The sequence below is a fragment of the Oenanthe melanoleuca genome, chromosome 19 (genome assembly GCF_029582105.1).
Source record: "Oenanthe melanoleuca isolate GR-GAL-2019-014 chromosome 19, OMel1.0, whole genome shotgun sequence".
Taxonomy (NCBI): domain Eukaryota; kingdom Metazoa; phylum Chordata; class Aves; order Passeriformes; family Muscicapidae; genus Oenanthe; species Oenanthe melanoleuca.
In genome coordinates, this window is record NC_079352.1 from 1,758,293 (window position 1) to 1,777,182 (window position 18,890).

The 18,890-nt window shown below is 42.9% G+C and overlaps 1 protein-coding gene and 1 long non-coding RNA gene across 3 annotated transcripts; one reads left to right on the forward strand and one right to left on the reverse strand.

The window, feature by feature from the left end:
* The first annotated feature begins 438 nt into the window (after positions 1-438).
* On the forward strand, positions 439-15,203 carry CA4 (carbonic anhydrase 4). Its single transcript, XM_056506491.1, has 8 exons — positions 439-876; positions 9,140-9,187; positions 9,559-9,729; positions 11,571-11,728; positions 11,854-11,946; positions 12,229-12,292; positions 12,386-12,549; positions 13,509-15,203. Exons 1-8 carry the CDS (start codon positions 819-821, stop codon positions 13,695-13,697), a joined length of 945 nt encoding a protein of 314 aa, XP_056362466.1. The 5' UTR covers positions 439-818; the 3' UTR covers positions 13,698-15,203.
* A 373-nt stretch (positions 15,204-15,576) lies between these two features.
* LOC130260795 (uncharacterized) lies at positions 15,577-18,170 on the reverse strand. 2 transcript variants are annotated; one of them, XR_008841842.1, is made up of 3 exons: positions 17,917-18,170; positions 17,510-17,637; positions 15,577-16,997 (listed from the first exon to the last, which is right to left on the reverse strand). It is a non-coding gene; the product is annotated as an uncharacterized LOC130260795 (long non-coding RNA). The 2 variants fall into 2 exon arrangements; XR_008841841.1 differs by having other exon boundaries at positions 15,577-17,049.
* Between the last annotated feature and the right edge of the window lie 720 nt (positions 18,171-18,890).

The window sequence follows — 18,890 nt, forward strand, 5'->3', positions numbered from 1 at the left end:
GACATTTGGGGAAGGAGTTTGTTTCATTTGTTTTCCTCAGCTGGATCAAAATCTACCCCTAAAAACCCCAAAATGATCCTGTAATAAATCTGTGTCACTTTTCTTTGTTGAACATAAAATCCGAGTTGCTTCTGAATTGTGTTTCATTCCAAAGATGAAATTAAAAAATTTAGATAGGAAAACAAGGGGGCCAATCTCAAAAATCTGTATTTATATCATACTACAGTAGCAGAAGCAAAGTTGAGAAAAAAGATTATTAAAAAAATGTATTGTTGCCTAATTACGTGTGTAAGGTGTTGTATGTCACCTAATGAACATTTCCTGTTGCTGCACATGGAATTCCCATTTTCCAGTCCCTCAAATCAACTCCAATCCTGTTTGGGGAACTGTGGCATGGAAGTGAGGGGGAGTTGGGGTTTTATTTGTCTGGGTTTTTTTTTTTTTTAAGGAAACATTAACTTTAACACACGTATTAATTGAATGTCATGAGGCTGCCAGGAGAGAAACTCCCAGAAAATAAAATTCAGCGTTTTACTGCTGGGCTAAACCTGTGCAGGCTGCAAAGCCTCAGTTACTCACTCAAGGCAGAAAGCCTCACTCCTTTTGCCATTCACTTGGGAGAATGAATAAATTTAGGCAAATCAGGAGCAGGGCAAATCTGGAGAAATTACAAAGGGGAGGAGTTCACCTTCCTGCTATGGCTTTCAGGTCTGTCCTGGGCTACTTACTCCAGTATAAAACTGAGAGCAGAAATATGATCACATCCTGAGGAGTCTAATCAATTCTGGTTTCAACACTGAGCCTATTTAAACTAGAGAATGGAATTGCTGCTCCTTGCTCTCTCCTGCCTGCACTTTCTCAAGACAGAGGCTGTAGGTAAGTCCTTCCCTGCTTTTTCTCACCCCACGTGAAGGTTGCTCTTATTTCTGATTTGTTTCTGTCAGGACGTGCAGTGCAGCCTCTCTGATTTTTCTCTCAGGTAAATGAAGGATGATTTATTTATTTCTCTGCCTTTTTTTTTTTTATTTGTGTTAAAACATCAAGGACAGGCTTTTCTCATGAATGAATGAGTGCTTTGGGGGTTTCTTTTCACCTTTAGAGATTCTATCTGCCTTCCTCCTCCAAGAAAAATCAATGAGCTTTGACTTGATCTCTGTATTTTATTATGCACGTGCATTTAAAATACCAAAACTTAATTTCTTTATCTTTAAAACTACTTTGAACTTGAAAGAGATGGCTTGTTTGAAATTTCTACTCCCTTTGCTTTGCTGTGTATGATCCAAGATGAAATTCTGCTGAAGGAGAAAGAACAATATGTCTTTGCTGCATCAGCCCCATCTATTTTTGCTCCCTGGGCACTATAAGTACACTGTGCACTTAGGATGGCTCAATGAAATAGCAATCTATAATTAGTATTGAAAAATGCAGAAGGTATTTTTTTTTCCCCCTGCTTCTATTCAATCAGCAAGTGCTGCAACAGTGAATAAATCCCTTTTCCTATGCAAATACCAGCACAGAGCTCACTGCAGCTCTTAGGAGTGACCAGGGTCCATTGTTTGCACTAAAATAGAGCAGAGTGCAGTGGGGAGAAAAGGGACCAGCATTACCAGGGGGAAGTGCTGCCCTGAGATCTGCTCCATGCTGCTAAAGCAGATCAAGGTTCAGAGGTGCTCACAAAGTCCTGCAGGGTTTCCCTGCCTTTATTCCTCTGCTCTTGATTAATTCTCTGTCCCTCAGCAGCTTGGCTTGTCCAGATTCTTACCTGGCAGCTCCAATCCCTTCTGGCTGTTCTCTCTGCAGGTAACACGTGGGGCAGGTAAACAGAAACACAAAAAGCTTTTGCTCTCCCAAAGTCTGCCACTGCTGTTTGCTTGCTCTTGATTCCTGGCTAGCAACACCTCAGGGGCTGCCCATTAAGGGGTTTATTAGGAAAACCTGAACCACAGTCTAGAAATTCTTTGTGGCTTTATTAGGTTGGTGTCAATAATTAGGATTTACCTCTTTATCAGAAGGAAGCAGCACAGGAAATGCATATATATGGGATATATGGTCATTTATAGGCATTTTTTGCCCCTCCTGGTTATTTCCACATTTTTCCTTGAGTGTGGACCAAATCACACAGTCATTAACACAAGAGAAACTTGCTCTCTACACCTTCTTCTCCAAACTTTTCCTCAGGCAGAAGCTCCACAGGACTCATTTTATTTTACTAAATTAAAGGCTATGCATTCCCACTTTTGACAATCAGCTGAAATTCCTCCTTGCTGTATTCCTTCTCATTATCTTTGTTGTTTTTTTTTTTTTAAGTAAACGTTTCTTTCCTGTCTTGCCACTTCTCAGGAGCAGCCTGGGTGATCATGACCATTGAACCTGGGCAGTTCATAACTCACTGAAACACTCAAATGCCTGATTGCTAATCTCTGAGATTGCTGCCAGCCTTGCCTCGATAGCAGAGCACCTGTGCTTGGAAATGCCCATTAACAGTCCTTAGAGGGCTTTCTAAGGAAGGAAGGGTCATTATCCATGGGAGGAGAGGGAAACTGAGGCACCTGGTGCAGCCACCTGCCAGGGTCAAACCATCCAGATCTCAGTGCATTTACAGCTGCACTGACCCACCTCAGCTTGCTTTCTGATCCAGGGACCCTCTGGTGCTGTTTTGGGGGGAAAAGAGAGACAAAGTGTCTGCAATTTCCAACAGGAGTACTCCAAACCTTGTGAGAGTGGGGCTTTGTTACTGTGCCAGTCAGAGAGCAGAGATATCCCTCCCTCCATCCATCCATCATCCATCCATCATCCATCCATCCATCCATCCATCCATCATCCATCCATCCATCCATCCATCCCTCCATCCATCCATCCATCCATCCATCATCCATCCATCCTCCATCCATCCATCCCTCCATCCCTCCATCCATCCATCCATCATCCTTCCATCCATCCATCCATCCATCATCCATCCATCCATCCATCCATCCATCATCCATCCATCCATCCATCCATCCCTCCATCCATCCATCCATCCATCATCCATCCATCCATCCATCCATCCCTCCCTCCATCTATCCATCTCTCCCTCCAGCAGCTCTGGGGTGTTGTTACAGCAAAGTCTCTGCAAGTTAATTTCCTTCAGGGGGAATGGAATGAACCCCAGCACGTTTTAACCTTTTGCTTTATCACAGAGCAGGACTCAGCCATGAGGAGACAAATCTCCCACACTCCATGCTCTGGTGCTCCAAAAGATTGATGCCTGATAGGACATTCCTCTGATTTAGATGAGATTAGATCCCTCTAATTTTCTATATTTCTGCTCACATGCTTTTACCCTTCACAAAGTTTAAATTTACATAACCATGCGGACATTGACGTCAGCATCAGTTCTCACTCTGGGGTTTCCTCAGGGCCATTCAGGTACAAAACACCCCTCAGAGCTCCAGCAGCAGCTTTAAAAAAAAATAATTGAGAAAATAAAATTATGCTGTGACTTCTTCCCTTTCCAGTTCTAATGGTGTGGACTGCACTCAGATCTGTGGCTGGGCTCCAAATCCATTTTAGGGCTGGCAGAGTTGGGATGCTGGCTCACTTGGACACACTCTGGGGGGAAAAGCTGCATTTTCAGCTGGCTAAAAAAAAGGATAATAAGTGCAATGTAAGACCTGGAACACAGAGAAAAGGCAGTGAGCAATAGGAATTATGGAATTACCCATGGGAGGGGTTTCAGTCACCTCTGGTGTCTCCATCAGGTCTGGATCCCAGCTGCCCCTTCCCAGGCACGAGGGTGAATCCTGCTCTGTTTTATCCATGATTTCCCTGAGCCACGGATCCTCCTGGCTCTTCCATGGGATGCTGGAGGCAGAAAACACTTTGACACTTTAAGAAAAACAACACAAACCTTGAGGTCTCCTAGAAAAGCTGCAAAGTGCAGAGTCTGATTCTGTGCAGGCTCTTTTCCCCACCTGTGGCATTGCAGGAGATGCTTTGTGGTGTTCCAGGATATATCCAGTGGCCTGTTATTACATTTTTAGTCATATTTTTAGCCACAGGATCAGCCATCAAAAGCTCAGCATAAAAGGCTGCAAAAGGCCAGCAAAGCTACCAAGTGATCAGTTTGAATTAAATTGTAAAAACACTTTAAAATAAATAATTCTGGATTGCATTTTTATTAAAGGAAGCCTGACAGAAGGAAATCACCTTAGCCCTGGATACTAATTTTTTGTTACAGCTCCATTTCTGAGGGCCATTATCTGCAGCAGAGTATCTCAGGTCACAGAGAAAACCCTTCCCTTGCTCTCTGACACAAAGGAAGCCTTTGCAGCTGTTAACAGGACATATCCAGAATCCCTGAGTCCCTCTGGATTTTTCCTGTAGTCCCAAAGTGTTCCAAAGGCCTCATCCAGCATCTGATTTATTAATTAAATTAAAAAACATCAGAGGTGCTGCCTTGCAAGGCTCCAGCACCACAATAAAGCTGATTTTCAGGGCTAACTCCCCACCTGCAGGAAAGTTAGGAAAAATCAAATTCCAGGTTAAAAGTGAAGAGCAGTGAGTGGCCACAATGAATGGAGGGACACAAATCTCAAGGTGAATTGTCTGTCAAAGGGGCTTCCTGAGGATGTGCAGTGCTTCAGAATGTACAAATATTCTCATGTCTATATGCTCTCTTTGTGCTCAGCAATCCCATTAATTAGAAAGACAGGCTTAGACAACAATTGCTTTTCAGTTGTTTTGTCTTTTGCACTAAAAATAGAAAGTTTCACAAAGCCAGCTAAAAATAGGACGAGCCCAACACAAGCCAAATCTAAAAATAAATCTCATGCAAGCCCAGCTTTTGGTGTTTTGGTGGAGGAGGATGCAGAGGTGAGAGCAGATTTTGGGGATGGGTTTGAGAAGCCAGGACAGCAGAGCAGGGCTCTGGGATGGGCAGCACTGGCACCAGCAGGGACAGGGCTGAGAGGGTGACACCAGGCTAAAAAAGGGGAAAAAACACTCAGGTGAAATAGAGAAGAGATTTGAATTAAAAATCAACACATTCCTTCTGTCCCAGGCAAAAACGTCACTCACACCCCCAACATCATTAATAGAAACAGCTGGCCAAATAGAAAATGAATAAACCACTTATCAGAAGCACAAATTGAGGCTGTTCAGCTCTGTTTTAGGGGTTAAATGGCAATTTCCAAGCAGATTTGGGAGTTTTTATGGAATTCAGACAATCTGAGTGAGATCCAAAGAGCTGAAGGGTCTTTTCCTCGATCACACAATAGCACCTGGCAGGGTGCCCCCAGGAGTGCTCAACTGCAGGAATATTTTAATTTTTTTCTTTTTTTTTTTTTTTTTTTTTGCCTCCAGCTTCCAAAGGAGGCTTGATAGCTAAAACAATTGAAAACGTTTGCAATAAAACGAAAACAATACGTAATTGTATTGTTGTTTTTGGCTTCCCCCGTGCCAAGAAGCAGCTCTGGGCAGGAAACCAGTTGTAAATTCCAGGAGGAAGAGGCTGAGATAAGTGAGACTCACGTGCCAAGAGAGACTCCCTAAATTTAACTGCTCTGAACTCTTGGAGGAAGAGCCAGCCCTGTCCAGCCCTACTCTAAATTAAACGAAATAAAGTCATTGGGACACCTGTGGGAGGTACAGAACCACTTAAATCAAGGATAAATCCATAATAAAATGTAAAAGAAAGGTATAGTTGATAAAACAGCAGGTCCAGGTGTGGATATCTATATTTTTATCTTTATATCTATCTATATTTAATCTGTATTTATATTTATACCATCTACATCTGTATCTATATATATCTATATCTATATATATCTATATGTCTATATATCTATATATCTGTTATCTATATGTCTATGTATCTATATATATATATCTATATATATATAGATATATATCTATCTATATATAGATATCACAGCAATGATTTCAGCACCTCAACCACAAAAACAAACCAAAAAAAAAAACAAACAAAAAAAACCCAAAAAAAAACCTAAAAAACCCTCCCTAAAATACTGAAAACTCCACTTTCTGCTGTGCTTTCCCAGCAATAAAATAAGGTTACAAAAACTATTTTTTAGGCTAAAATAAAAAAGAGAATGTGGGAGCTGAGGTTTGATTGGAGGAGTAGTGCAGAGTGGGACATGAGGAGTCCCCAAAAAAGGGGGTTCAGGGGGAGATTTGGGGATGAAGATGAGATTTGGGGAGATTTGGGGATGAAGATGAGATTTGGGGATTTTGGGAAGGTGAAGGGCACCCTTGTCAAGAGATGGGACAGAAAATGGATGAGCCAGGACAGGAATTACAGATAAAGAGGGAACTATTTGAATGCTGTAAACACCAGGGAAAGAAAAGAATTGTTTAGGGTGGTTCTGTGATATTTCTAGGAGTGATGGGATGCAGATAAGGAAGTGGAAAATGTAAGCTATTAAATAGGAAACATTTCCTGACAGCGTGGGCTAATGGACTGTGCAAAAGTCTCCTAAGGGAAGTGGCAGGAGCCGCTCAGACAATTAAAAGTGTCTTGGACAATGTGCCTGAGGGCATAATCCTGCCTAAAACCCAGAGCCATGCCTGGATGTGACGAGGATCTTCCCTAATCCTTCGTGGAAAAAAGCCCCAAAGCTCAGGGGAAGAAAAGATCCATTGTGATGCAAGGTTCCTATAGGGAGGGAGGTGTCACATCCGACTCAGATAAAATCCAAATGCAAATTTTCCTCCTCTGGGACTGTGTGGTTCCACACAAAGAATCCCCAATGTTCCATTGCTGCCAATCAAAAAAAAAAAAAAAAAAAAAAAAAAAGAAGACCTAATTCACAATAAACGTGAATCAGCTGTTTGCTAAATCAACATTCGGTAATGTTTAATTAGCTCGTTGTTTAAGGTTTAACATCTTCAAGGACATTTTTCTTATGAAATGCTGGATTTCTGTGTTGTTCTCTTTCACTGATACCATCCAACCCAGTGTGATAAGGACTTGGCAGAAAACACAATCCTTACCTTGTTCAGAGACATCAGGAATTTGATGGGAAAATGCAAAGATCAGATCCTAATTATCAAACACTCCCGAGTGCTGGGTGTGAGGCAGTTGGAGCCACCGAGGGCTGGATTTTCAACAGTAAATTTGATTTTATTAAACTTTTTCTCCCCATCATTTTGATGGCCAGGCTGGAAGATTTGTGTCAGTTTACTGAGACGTGATTGAAACCCACAAGTTTATCTGAGATAACTTGTTCAGGTGATAAAAACTCAGCGATTTCTTTGTTTGAGAAGGGTGGGATGTGGATTTGCCACCAAAAAACTCCATAACCCATTTCCATTCCCCCTCTGGCACACAGACCCCGATTCAGAACCACCTCTGGGGGTAATTCCCCTTCCCTCTGTGGCTCTGTTTGATTTTTGTGGTCCCACAGCCTTGGAGCTGCTGCTCTGACTCCCAGCTGGGGCTCAGATCTCCTGGAAAATCAGATTTGCGTTGCAGAAATGCTTTGATGTCCCTCCCCTGCCACCTTCTCCCTCTGCTTTCCATCCCAAAGATTTTTTGGGAGCAAATCCTTCCAGGTTTTTCCTGCTGGGCACCGGTTCTTTCCCTCCTGAAGAGGGAAAATTCGTGTGTAAATGGCCAAGAAAGTCCCAAAGCCAGGCTGCTGGGATTGTTCAGAGTTCACACTGACCCCTGAGCAGCTGCCAAAACCACACCTGGAGTCTTTGATCCGTGCAGAACCCACACGTGGAGCAGGGGCAGGCGTGGAGAGCAGCTCACCTGGCATTCTGCAGGCGTTCATTGATTAAAATATTGATTAAAATATCAATTAAGGCACTCGGTGACGTTCTGTGCTTGGAATTTCTGCTGCTTCCCACTGGGGATGGGGAAAAGCTCTGTCCTGGAAGGAAAAAAAAAAAAAAAGAAAATGCAACAATCAGTGCTGGAAAGTGAAGTTTTGTGGTTTTGTGGGTTTTTTTTGTGTTTTCATGCTGCCAAAAGGATGAAACCTCGTCAAACCAAATTTTTGGGTAACAACATAGAAATCCCTGCTGTTCTTACCACACAAAAAAAAAGCAAACTTTGCTTTTCTTCCCAGTCTTGCTAAACTACAAAGTGAGGCAACATTGTTTTCAGCAGAAATTTTATTTTTGTGGAAGAAAAACCAAAACTGTCATTTTTTTTTAAGGTTGTATTAATTGCCACAGGTCCCCCTCTGTGTCACAGCTGCTCAGGTTTTGTAACAATTCTCTATTTATAACTTCTAAATCCTTAATAGATGGATGTATTGTTATGCCACTGATATCAAGATAAAGGTGTTAAAAGCCTTCCAGCAGGTGTGTTATAAATTAGAAATTAAGGTAATTACCAGTCGAGTGACAGGGCTCCTCCATAATTATCCTTAAAATTGATTAGCCATTTATTAAAATGCCTATAATTTACTAATCACAAGCAAACAGAAGGAGTGGTATTAATCATCATTATAAGAAAGTTTGAATTGTTATGGATTAAAGTTAAATAGCCAAAGAGAAGTATCCCTGTCAAAGTCAATTTAAAGTTTACAATAAATAAAGAGCCACTGAAGCAACTTGGGATAAACAAACCAATCCTCCTTTCCTGGCTGCATAAAGATAAATTAGCTCTTGTTTTTTTGAATTTTGCACCCGTCCCTGTGGGTCAGAGTTAGACCAAAGATCCTCCAGGTCCTGCAGGAAGTGAGATCCTTAATTTCTCCGATTTTCTCCCCAAGTAACCTTCAGAGGAGTTCCTGGAACAGGCTGAGATAAATCCTCTTGCAGAAGTGAATTTACAAGTCTGTGAAAGGCTGGCAAGTGCAGAGCTGATAAAAGGAAATTTACTTTAACACTGCCTATATTCAAATGTGGAACTTTTGCCTCAAGAAGTTGAGGAAGCCAAGGTTTGAAAATCAAATTCTTCAGGGCTCAGCCCATCCAGAATTCTGATTATCCAGAGTCCTAAAGATTCCCCAGCACTGGATCTGGGGGGATGTTAATGGCTGTAAAGTGGTTTATGAGATCAGGAGGCGATCTGGGGAAGGCTGAGCTGCAAATCCATTTCCCTGCTGCTTTTGGGGGAATAATTTGTCCAGATTTTCATCCACCTGTTTTATTTCTATTTTTTTTTTGTTTTTTTTTTTTTTAGGCCACTGGTGCTATCGGTCCCAGAAGTGTGAGCAGCCACAGTGTGAAGGTACTGCCAAGCAATTTATTTTTCCAGTCACATTGATGATTCTTCTGCTTTGCAAAGGGGCTGCTGAGAGAAATAATGCAAAAAAAAAAAAAAAAAAAAATCCACAGAATCAGCCTTTAATGCATCGTGGGCACATTATTTGTGACCATGTGCTAAACAGGGTAATTTGAAGTGTTTGTGGCAGCTGCTATAAGGATAATGTAGAAATGTACAAATAGATGCAAAAATGTAAATACACAAATGTAAAAACCAGAAGTTGGGGTGATGTCTCAAATGGTTGGGTGGTTTGGCTTTCTCAAGGATTTGCTGTCTACAGGGTAAAAATAAATGATAAATTAAAATAATCAATGATTTCCTTCATCCCTGAGCAGATCCTCCTCGATGGCACCTGGTGAACAAGGAGTGCAAGGGGAACAAACAGTCCCCTGTCAACATTGTCACCCAAAATGTGGTTTTTGACAAGAGCCTCAAGCCCCTGACTTTTGAGGGGTACGACGTGAAGGGCTCAGCCAAGTGGCTCCTGGAAAATAATGGTCACACAGGCAAGTACTGCTGAGAGATGGATTTGGGCTTTCCCAAAAATTCCTTCCACAAAAAGCCTCCTCCCACATCCCTGGAGCTCAGCAGGGAGGCACAGATGAGATCCCTCCCCTCTGCTTCAGAGGTGAAACTCCCAAAATGTTTATGGTCAAAATTTCCTTGGGGAGTTTGTGGGAATGACAAAGTTTTGGGGTTGTGGATGAAGTTCTTGAACATCTCAGAATTCTGTGCAGAAACGGAGCTGGAGGTGTCACAGAAGCTCTAAAACAAACCCAAACAGAGTCCAGGACTGGGGGCAGGTGGGCAGGACAACAATTTGGGCAGAATTTTATCATTTTCTGCTGAAACCACTCCTGGGCTGGTCCTTTCCAACTCTTGCCCCTGCACAAAGGATCCTGCTGGAGAAAAGGCTGGTGTGGGAAAGTCATTCACAGTGCTGGGTGTTATTAGTTCTTTAAATAATGAGCAATATTCTTCTCAGATTCAGCCCTGTTTTCTCTGCACACAGAAGTTATCTGATGTTGATCAGCTACTTAGTGAATCAGTAAACCGTGAATCAATTAACAGTAATTTAGAACTGTTCCACTTCCTCCACCTTCCTTCACAATGCTGAGGATGCTGCTCAAAAAAAAAATTATGTTCAATTACTTCGACTTAAAAAAAAAAAAGTGGTCTAATTTTTTTTTTTTTTTAAATTTTTAAAGGTATATGTAGGTATTCTTAAAATCCTGGATGGGTTGTCTTAACTGCCAAATCCTCAAAGCAGAAAGCAGCAAGTGGCAAATATTTCTGATTTAAAAGGGACAGGTGGGAAGGCACCTGGGGAGATTTTAACAGGCAGAAATTCTAATTTCAACATTGCTATGGTGGCAGGCTACAGGATAAAGGAATGTTTTGACTTTTCACTTTCCCTTTACAGGGTGATACTCCAGGATGTCCAATTACAGCCCCTTTTACATCCAAATTAATATTTATAGGGATCCAAAACTCCAAACTCTCATCTTCCCCAGCCATGCATAAGGATTAGGGCTTTAATCTGGGCTTTTAAAATCTCTTCCTTCTGAGGGCAGCCAATTCCTGTGCTGAATGAGGAGGTTATTGTTTAAATTACAGCTGCAATTAGAGGCTGCAGGTGAGATTAGACCCTCATTATGTTCGTGATGGGCACATAGCAAAGGTCGCTGTCTCAACGGTCTTAAGCTAAATAAACAAAGCCCACAAAGACATCTGACTCATCCATTTACAGATTAAAAAGCAAAGGAACCAAATGACTCATGCACTCTCCAAGTTCATTTGGAATTCAGAACAGAAATGGAATCTCTGGGGCTGCAATCCGGAATTTTCCTATGCAAAGAAAAGTGCTGTGCTTAACGTGGGGGTCGTAAAAAGTAAAATTTTAAAGTATATCTCAAGTATGTACGATTTAGGTTTGAATTGCAGCACTAGTCTGAATTAAAACAGAATATCTTTAAACCCTGCCCAAAGGAAATGTTACCGTGCAGACAACAGGAGATTAAAATGATTGTTAAAACCCAAATAAACTGGGATCAAATTTACTTTGATAGATGAGGGTTTTTTTAGAAAAAAAATGAAGGAATATAGGGTCTTCTGAGAGGTATAAGAAGCTCTGACTCCAGAGGTCTTAATGCTTATAATTAATCTCAAATTCAACTCAGCTATGATTCTGTAAAAGTTCAGTTTCTGCAGAGCAGAATTTCTGCAACATTTCTGTAAAGCCAAGTGAGAAGATAAATTTGAATCTCAAGAACATCTCTGCTCTCACATACTCTTAATGTAGGATCTGCTCTTCTCCTTTAAAACAATTTGTGTTTTTTCCCTCTAGTTAAAGTGACACTAAACTCATCCCCTAAATTCGGAGGAGGAGGCCTGAGGAGGAAATACAAGGCAGTAGAATTCCATTTGCACTGGGGAGTCCCAGGGGAGCCACAAACCATCCCTGGCTCAGAGCACAGCATAGATGGGGAGAAACACCCCATGGAGGTAGGTGGATCAAGGATTCCACCCCAGAACTCTGGAATTCTGAAATCCTGCTCACAAAACTCTGGGCCAGTTCCCCAAGGGAGGTGTGAGGGTGGAAATAATCACCCTTGGCTGTTGTGTTCCAGCTTCATGTTGTGCACATCAGAGAAGATGTTGCAGATGTGACAGAAGCCAAGAAAACTCCAGAGGGTTTGGCTGTGCTGGCCTTTTTTGTGAAGGTAGGCAGTGAAATTTTCAGCTGCCCCCCTCAAATCTCAGCCAGCAGTTTGGCTGAGGGATTGTTCATGTCAGTATTTTATGTTTATGTCAATATTACAACAGCCCAAGATTTTAACCTCCCTATCTTCTGCAGGCATTCTGCCACCACTGAGTTCCTCTACCTTTCCTACATCCTGCTCACTGTTGTTTTTCCTTGTGGCCCTTTTCTGTTTTATTAAAAGCAACCACTTGATGAGAATGAAATGAATGAAATATTTGGAATGAAAATATTTCCCTTTCAGGCTGCTGAACAAAATAAAAACTATGCAACTCTTCTGAGTGAATTAGAGAATGTCAAATTCAAAGGTAAGACACCAGGGGTTTCACAAGCTGTGTGGGGTGAGGATAAAACCTGCAGCCACAAGCATCACAAGGGATTTTCCCCCGTGGTTTTTCCAGGGAACACAGCACAGATGGACCCTTTGCCACTGATGTCTCTGCTCCCAGCTGAAGAAGACCTTGGGAAGTACTACAGGTATGAGGGGTCCCTCACCACCCCTGACTGCCACGAGGGAGTCATCTGGACCATATTTGAGAAGCCAGTGGAGCTCAGCCTGGCCCAGGTGAGTGGCACAGGGGCAGCCTGGAGGTGCAGAATTGACAGAATTCACAGTGCCAGAATTCACAGAATTCTCAGAATTTTCAGAATTCATGGTCTTGTGTCCCTGGGCTCCCTGCCCACATGGTGACACCTCAGCTGCCTCCTTCCCCTCACACCCCCCTTGGCACAGCCTGAAGCTGCTCCCCAGTGCCAGCTGCCTGAGCCCATTAAATCATGGCTCAGAAAATGGCAGGAAAGGGGCAGGAAGGGGAAATGACGGCGTCAGGAGAAAGCCAAGAACCCCCAAGCTCAGCGCTCCGTCAGCAGCACTTCCACTGCTGCCACCTGCTCAGCCCCCATCCCACAGCTTCTCTGCTGGGTGAGGACAGCAGAACACAAATCCCAATCCCAAACCTCGGCCTGAGCAGTGCCAGTGCTGAGCAGCCCATTGTCTGAGCTGCAGGCAGGGAGAGGAGATGGAATTAGGAGTGGAATTAGCTGTGCTTGGAGAGCACAGCTGGTGCAGAGGCAGTGCCTGCATTTCAGCTCCTCACTTCCAGGGCTCTCCCAGTGCCTTCCCAGGCTCTCCCAGTGCTCCCAGTGCCCCCAGCACAGCCCAGGGTCACACAGAGCAGCAGGAATCTGAGCAAGGACAGAATTGCTGCTGCTCCTGCCTGGTGTCAGCGCAGCGTGCATCAGGAGCTGGGGGGAACCAGCCCCTGGCTGCACAAAGGGTTTGGCTGCCACACGAGGGAAGTGCCCCTGATTTCCAAGGCTGGAAGGAGCCATCACTGGGTGACCTCACCAGTCACCTCTGCCACAGCTTTTCCTGTGAGCTTTAAGGCACAGGTTCAAAATTCAAAACCAATGCAAGGCAGGGCAGGTTTGCAGCACAAAAACCCCCTCGGAGTCTGAGGGAAAAAAAAAAAAAAAAAAAAAAAAGAAAAATGGAAAGCTTGACCAGGCTGTTGTGTTTTGCAGCTTTTCCAGTTTGCAGCACTGCACTTTGACTCCAGCAACTCCTCGGCCATGACGGAGAATTTCCGGCCGCCGCAGCCCCTGAACGGGCGCAGGGTGCTCTGGTCAGGGAGCAGCATCCCCCTGCCCCTGGCACAGCTGCTGCTGCTGGCCCTGGCTCTGAGCTGCACCCTCAGCTCCCTGTGCCACTGAGCCCTTCCCACCCCATCCACGCCCTGCTCCTTTAGTTCTTGTTATTGTTTTTGCTGTTCTTTGTCTCAGCCTCTGATGGATTGTGTCCCAATACAGAATAGCCTTGTTCCCCTCCAGACATGAACCAAGGGCTTCTGTGCTGCTCTGGTGGAACCCAAACCACCAGAACTTAGAGGAGCAGGGAGATAAAGCAATGAAAATGCAATTTTTAAAGCCAATACACTTAGAGAAATTGCATTTTGTCCCATTACAGAATAGCCTTGTCCTCCTCCAGACATGAACCAAGAGCTTCTGTGCTGCTCTGGTGGAACCCAAACCATCACATAAAGCAGTTTTTAAAAGCCAGTACACTTAGAGAAATTGGATTATCCTGTAGTTTTAACCCAGCACTGGAAGGAGCTGCACAGAGACCCTTGGACAGAAATCTGTTCTTAAGTGCCTGTGAAGGGGTTGGAGCATGTTTACATTCAACACTGCAAATCTGGCAGGGAAATGTGGAGTAAACCCTCCAGTCCCACACTGTCCTACCTGAAGGTACAACACAGCAAAGATAAAATGCTCACACACAACCCAGCAGCATCTGGCTCATCCCCTCAGGGAAGGGCACTCACCCAACACACAAACCCCTCCTTCCTCCAGAACATCTCAGTTAATTTCAGATTCCTTCCCCCGTCTCCTGCTGGGGCTGTCAGCTCCCTCTGTTATTTATTCATCCTTCTCTGGGATGCCATGGCCAATGTGATGTGCTGGGAAGCAACAAGGGAGGCTGATCCCCACGGACCAGAGGCACATCTGTGGAAATTCCCTCTCTTTGAGGGCTGCTTTTCAAGCAGGACACTCTGATGATCCCTTGTAGTTGTAATTTGCCTGATAAAATAGGACAGCTCAAGAAATAGCTCTTTCTTATATATAAATATATATAAATATATATATATATATTTCTTTTATATATGTAATTTTTTATAGTAGCATACCTGGAATATTCACATATGGTCAAGATTCATAGTTTTTTCCAAAAAAATTGTGGTTTGAAGAAATTTCTTCAGATCTTACCCAATTAGTTATAAAAAACACATTGGGAAATGGGGTTTCCTTTTATTATTCCAGGTCTCTCTCTGAAGAGGGACATAACATTTCTCTTTGGTTAGTGCCATATAGCATTTTACAGCTTCTTTTAGGATTTTAGATTTTGGCCACACCAAAATAGGATTTCATATTAGCAGATTTGTATTTTTTTTCCTCAAAGGGCAATGTTTGCAGAGATGACTTTATATATTTTCAGGAAAATGCTGGCAGTGAGATCAACCACAGCTCACCAAAGGGAGGGTGAAATTATTTTCATATTATCAATGAGTAAAGCTTTAAAAAAAAACTCCACATGGGAAAACAAATGAACCTATTTAAGTTTAAAAGAAAGATTAATACTTTAACTGTATTTTTATGTAACTGAAAACCTTTGGAGGAGCAAACAGAAATGAAATATTAAAGGTGAACAACAAACTTGTATTAGAATTGTTCTGAGTTTTTATTTCTTTTGTCCTTGCTGAAGGGGAATCCAAAAACTCTTTCAGAAGAGGAATGTGACTTTTTTTCCCCCCTCCCCTGTTTTGTTCACAATATTTAGGGTTGGGTTTAGGGCTGGGTTTGCATTTTTTGGGCAGGTTTTGCCCCTGCTGGGGCAGGGATTTGCAGTGCCCTGGGGTGTTTGTAGTGTCAGCAGAGCTCTGGGCTCTGTTTGACAGTGTGTTCTCTGCACTCAGCAGATTCCTGCACTTGGGCACCTTGCCCAGGTGTGCCCCACTCAGCTGCCAGGACAGGGAACTCCTGCTTTAAAAAGCTGTGATGGGAACACTCCTTGGGATACCTGAGAAATGCCCTTTGCACTGACCAAGGTGTGCAGATTATTATATAAACCTGCAGATTATTTCCTCCATTCTCATTCCAGCAGCTCTCTAAGGGATGATTGGAATAAACCCTGCAGGATCTGGCTCAGCTGTCATTTATTGCTAATAATAAATGATAAATCACAGGGCACTGCCACTAATTACAAGGTGGGAGCATCTTATTTACTATGAAACAGATTAAAACAGAATTAAAAGGAAGAAAAAAAATCTGCTGGAAAGAGGATGAGTCTTTAAGAGCTTTTCAGCACCAACCCCAGTGTGAATAAAATCTCCCATTTATAAAAAAATAAAATAAAAAATAAAATCCTGGACAAGATCAGTGTTTTTACTGAGTGGCTCAGTGCTGTGGCAATAAGGAAAATGGAAATGTTCTCTCTGCTCCTGTCACAGGGATTGAGACCAGTGTGTCCTCTGCCCCTCTTTGCAGCCAGGTTCTGCTCTGGGGCAGGAGGTGACAAGGACAGGACCAACATTACTGCAGGAATAAACACAAAACCCCAACAAAAGCTGTTCCCAGGAAAAAGCAGGGAAAGACAAGAAGGCTTGGAGTGGAACATCTGACTTGCTTTGTGAGGATGGTTATGGAAAAGCAATTTGCTGCTCCACAGGTAACTTGAGGTGCTGGTTTTCAGGAATTCTGTCTCGGCCACGTTTGGCAAGAAATTCTTTTATTGTGAAGACACCAGGAAATGACAGTCACTCCTGAAGGACAAATACCCAAGGCATGATACAGGAAAGGGTGGGGGAAGGAACAGAAGCATTTGGAAGGATCCAGCAAGAACATTATTTTCCCATGTCCAGAAGGGCTAGCACAGAACTGCACTGATACATTTCACATATGTTGGAGCCAGAGCTGATGGCTGTGGGGTGAAAGCTGCAGTCCCAGGGAAAATGGAACAACACTGGCAATTAAAATTGGGGTTAAAACAAATAAAACAAACAGGGGGTTGTAAAACCCATCCAAAAGCAATCCTTCCCCAGCTTTGGGCTGCACCTTGGTTTGAGAGCAGCTGGAGATGAGAGAGGTGAAGGCACTGCTCCTTCCCAGTCACCAGGGGAGCAGGGGGTGACAGCAGGGGCAAACACAAAAAAAATTCCTAATACAATGTGTTTTCAGCAAAACATTTTTCTCAGGAAGCACGAAGAGACAAGGAAACCAAACCATTACTCACAAGAAATCTATTTACATTACCCACAAAGAATTCTGAGAAATTTGGCAGCTCCACTTACAGTCAGCTCCTCCTGTGACAAAACACCAGCTCAAAGTCCACTTGTCTGGACACAATTGGTTTTCTGTGACTGCTGAGAGAGAAGGATAGAAGTTTTTCCTTTGTCCTTTCCTTCCTCACCCATCCAGATGTGGATTCCACAGGGAAAACACTTGCCAGCAACTTCCCTGTTAAAAAGATGTCACGTAGCAAACCCATGTAAAAAATCCTTCCATCCACCTGTAGTCACAAAAAAAAGGATACAGAGAATCCTATCAAACTTCCCAGGCTGGTGCTGGAGTTTAATAAATTTGGAGTTTAATAAATACAAGGTGTAACATCAACCCCCTCTGCTCCAGGGACAGGGATCCCATTGCCCAGGAGCAACACCCCAAAAATCACAGCTGGACTCAATGAGCTTAAAGGTCTCTTCCAATCTAAATGGTTCTATTATTCTATAAATGATTCTATGAAAAATTATTACTCTTGGAGATGAGAGGCTCTTTTTGATAGAGTTAAAAGTGGACTTGATGATTTTCTTCCACAAAGCACAAAAATGAGATGGGTTTTAAAAACCCTGCAGTGACAGAAAAACAAATGACCTGGGAACTGAAGTGGCTGTAGAAAATGCTTTGTGTGGGAGAAAATCATATGTAAATTGGATTTTTAAAGAAAGGAAATGTAGGATTTACTGGTGTACCTGTGGAAAAGGCAATGGAACCTCAGCTGGAAGCACAGCAGGGCCACAGTGACCTCAGCCAGGACACTTTTCCTTCCTGATCTCCTCCAAACTCCTCCTGAACAGACACAGCTCCTCCAAGACAACTGCTGAGAATGGGAACATGCAGTTTTCATTATGAGGTTTAAATGCATTTCCTAAAAATAACCTGCTGTTTGGGGCTTTTAGTATCAGAAATAAATCCATATACACCGCTAAAAGCTGATTATAATTAGTCACACAAGTAAAATTATGAGTGTAATTAACTACAGCAATTAATTGAAATGCCTTTGGCACATTATTTCCCTTCTTGCAGTTGAATGCAATTTGCATTTAAAGTTATATCATAAAGGGTATAAGTTGGTAATCAATTTGGGTTATTTTATTACTTTTTACATCTTCTGAAGTGATTTAGACAGCCAGTACTCAAATACAGTTTGATGTAAAGGAAACCCAAACAGCTGACAGTGTTTTAATGGGTTTTGTTTCCCCATAATCCACTCCAAGCCATCTAAACTTTTCCCTGTCCTTGCTTTTTATTGCCTCACAGGGATGTGTTGGTTTCTACCGAGTGGAATCACCTTTAGAATGTCACCACCCTTCCCCTCCCCACCTCAGCAGGGCTGCTCCTTGTTCCCAGCACACCGAGAGATCTTGATGGATGAGTTTGCAGATTGGGGGTGGTTATGAAGAATTTATGAGAGGGAAAGAAAGGCAGAGAAGTTTTACATTTTGCTGATTGTGCTGATGTCGAGATTAAACTCTAAATAAATCATAGACAATCCCTATCAAGAGTGCAGTATCTTTGTAATCATTGGAGTTTGTGGTACACGAAGCTCTCAGCTTTACACAAAATGCTTTTCTTACAGGCAGTAAAACATAATGGTTCGTGTCCTGGAGCCCAGCAGCTACTGGGAAACAAAAGAATAATCCTGGTAGAGCAGCAGGGACCTCCTTGAGGAAAACAAAAGAAATTTAAATCTTCAAATAGAAGGATAAAGACAAAAAACCAACTGTGGAGGTGCTGAAGCTTCTCCAGCCCTGCCAGCTGAGACCCTCTGTGACTGAGGATACCCCAGCTCTGTGCAGCCAAACTGAGAAAAGGAGAATTTAGCACTCATTCCCACTTATTTCCATTTATTCCGACTTATTTCCATTCATTCCCACTCATTCCCATCTCCTCAGGGGGTTTAAAGCCCCAAATCATTGCTGCAGCTCCAACATTTTGGGGCCTGGGGGCTGGGACAGTCCCAGAGCTCAGCCCACAGGGCGGGTTGGGAGCAGAAAAACTGCCAAGGCTCCGTTTACTCCAAGGCTTTTATAACGCTGTTTTTAAAGCAATATATTTTTTTTCAGATTGGCA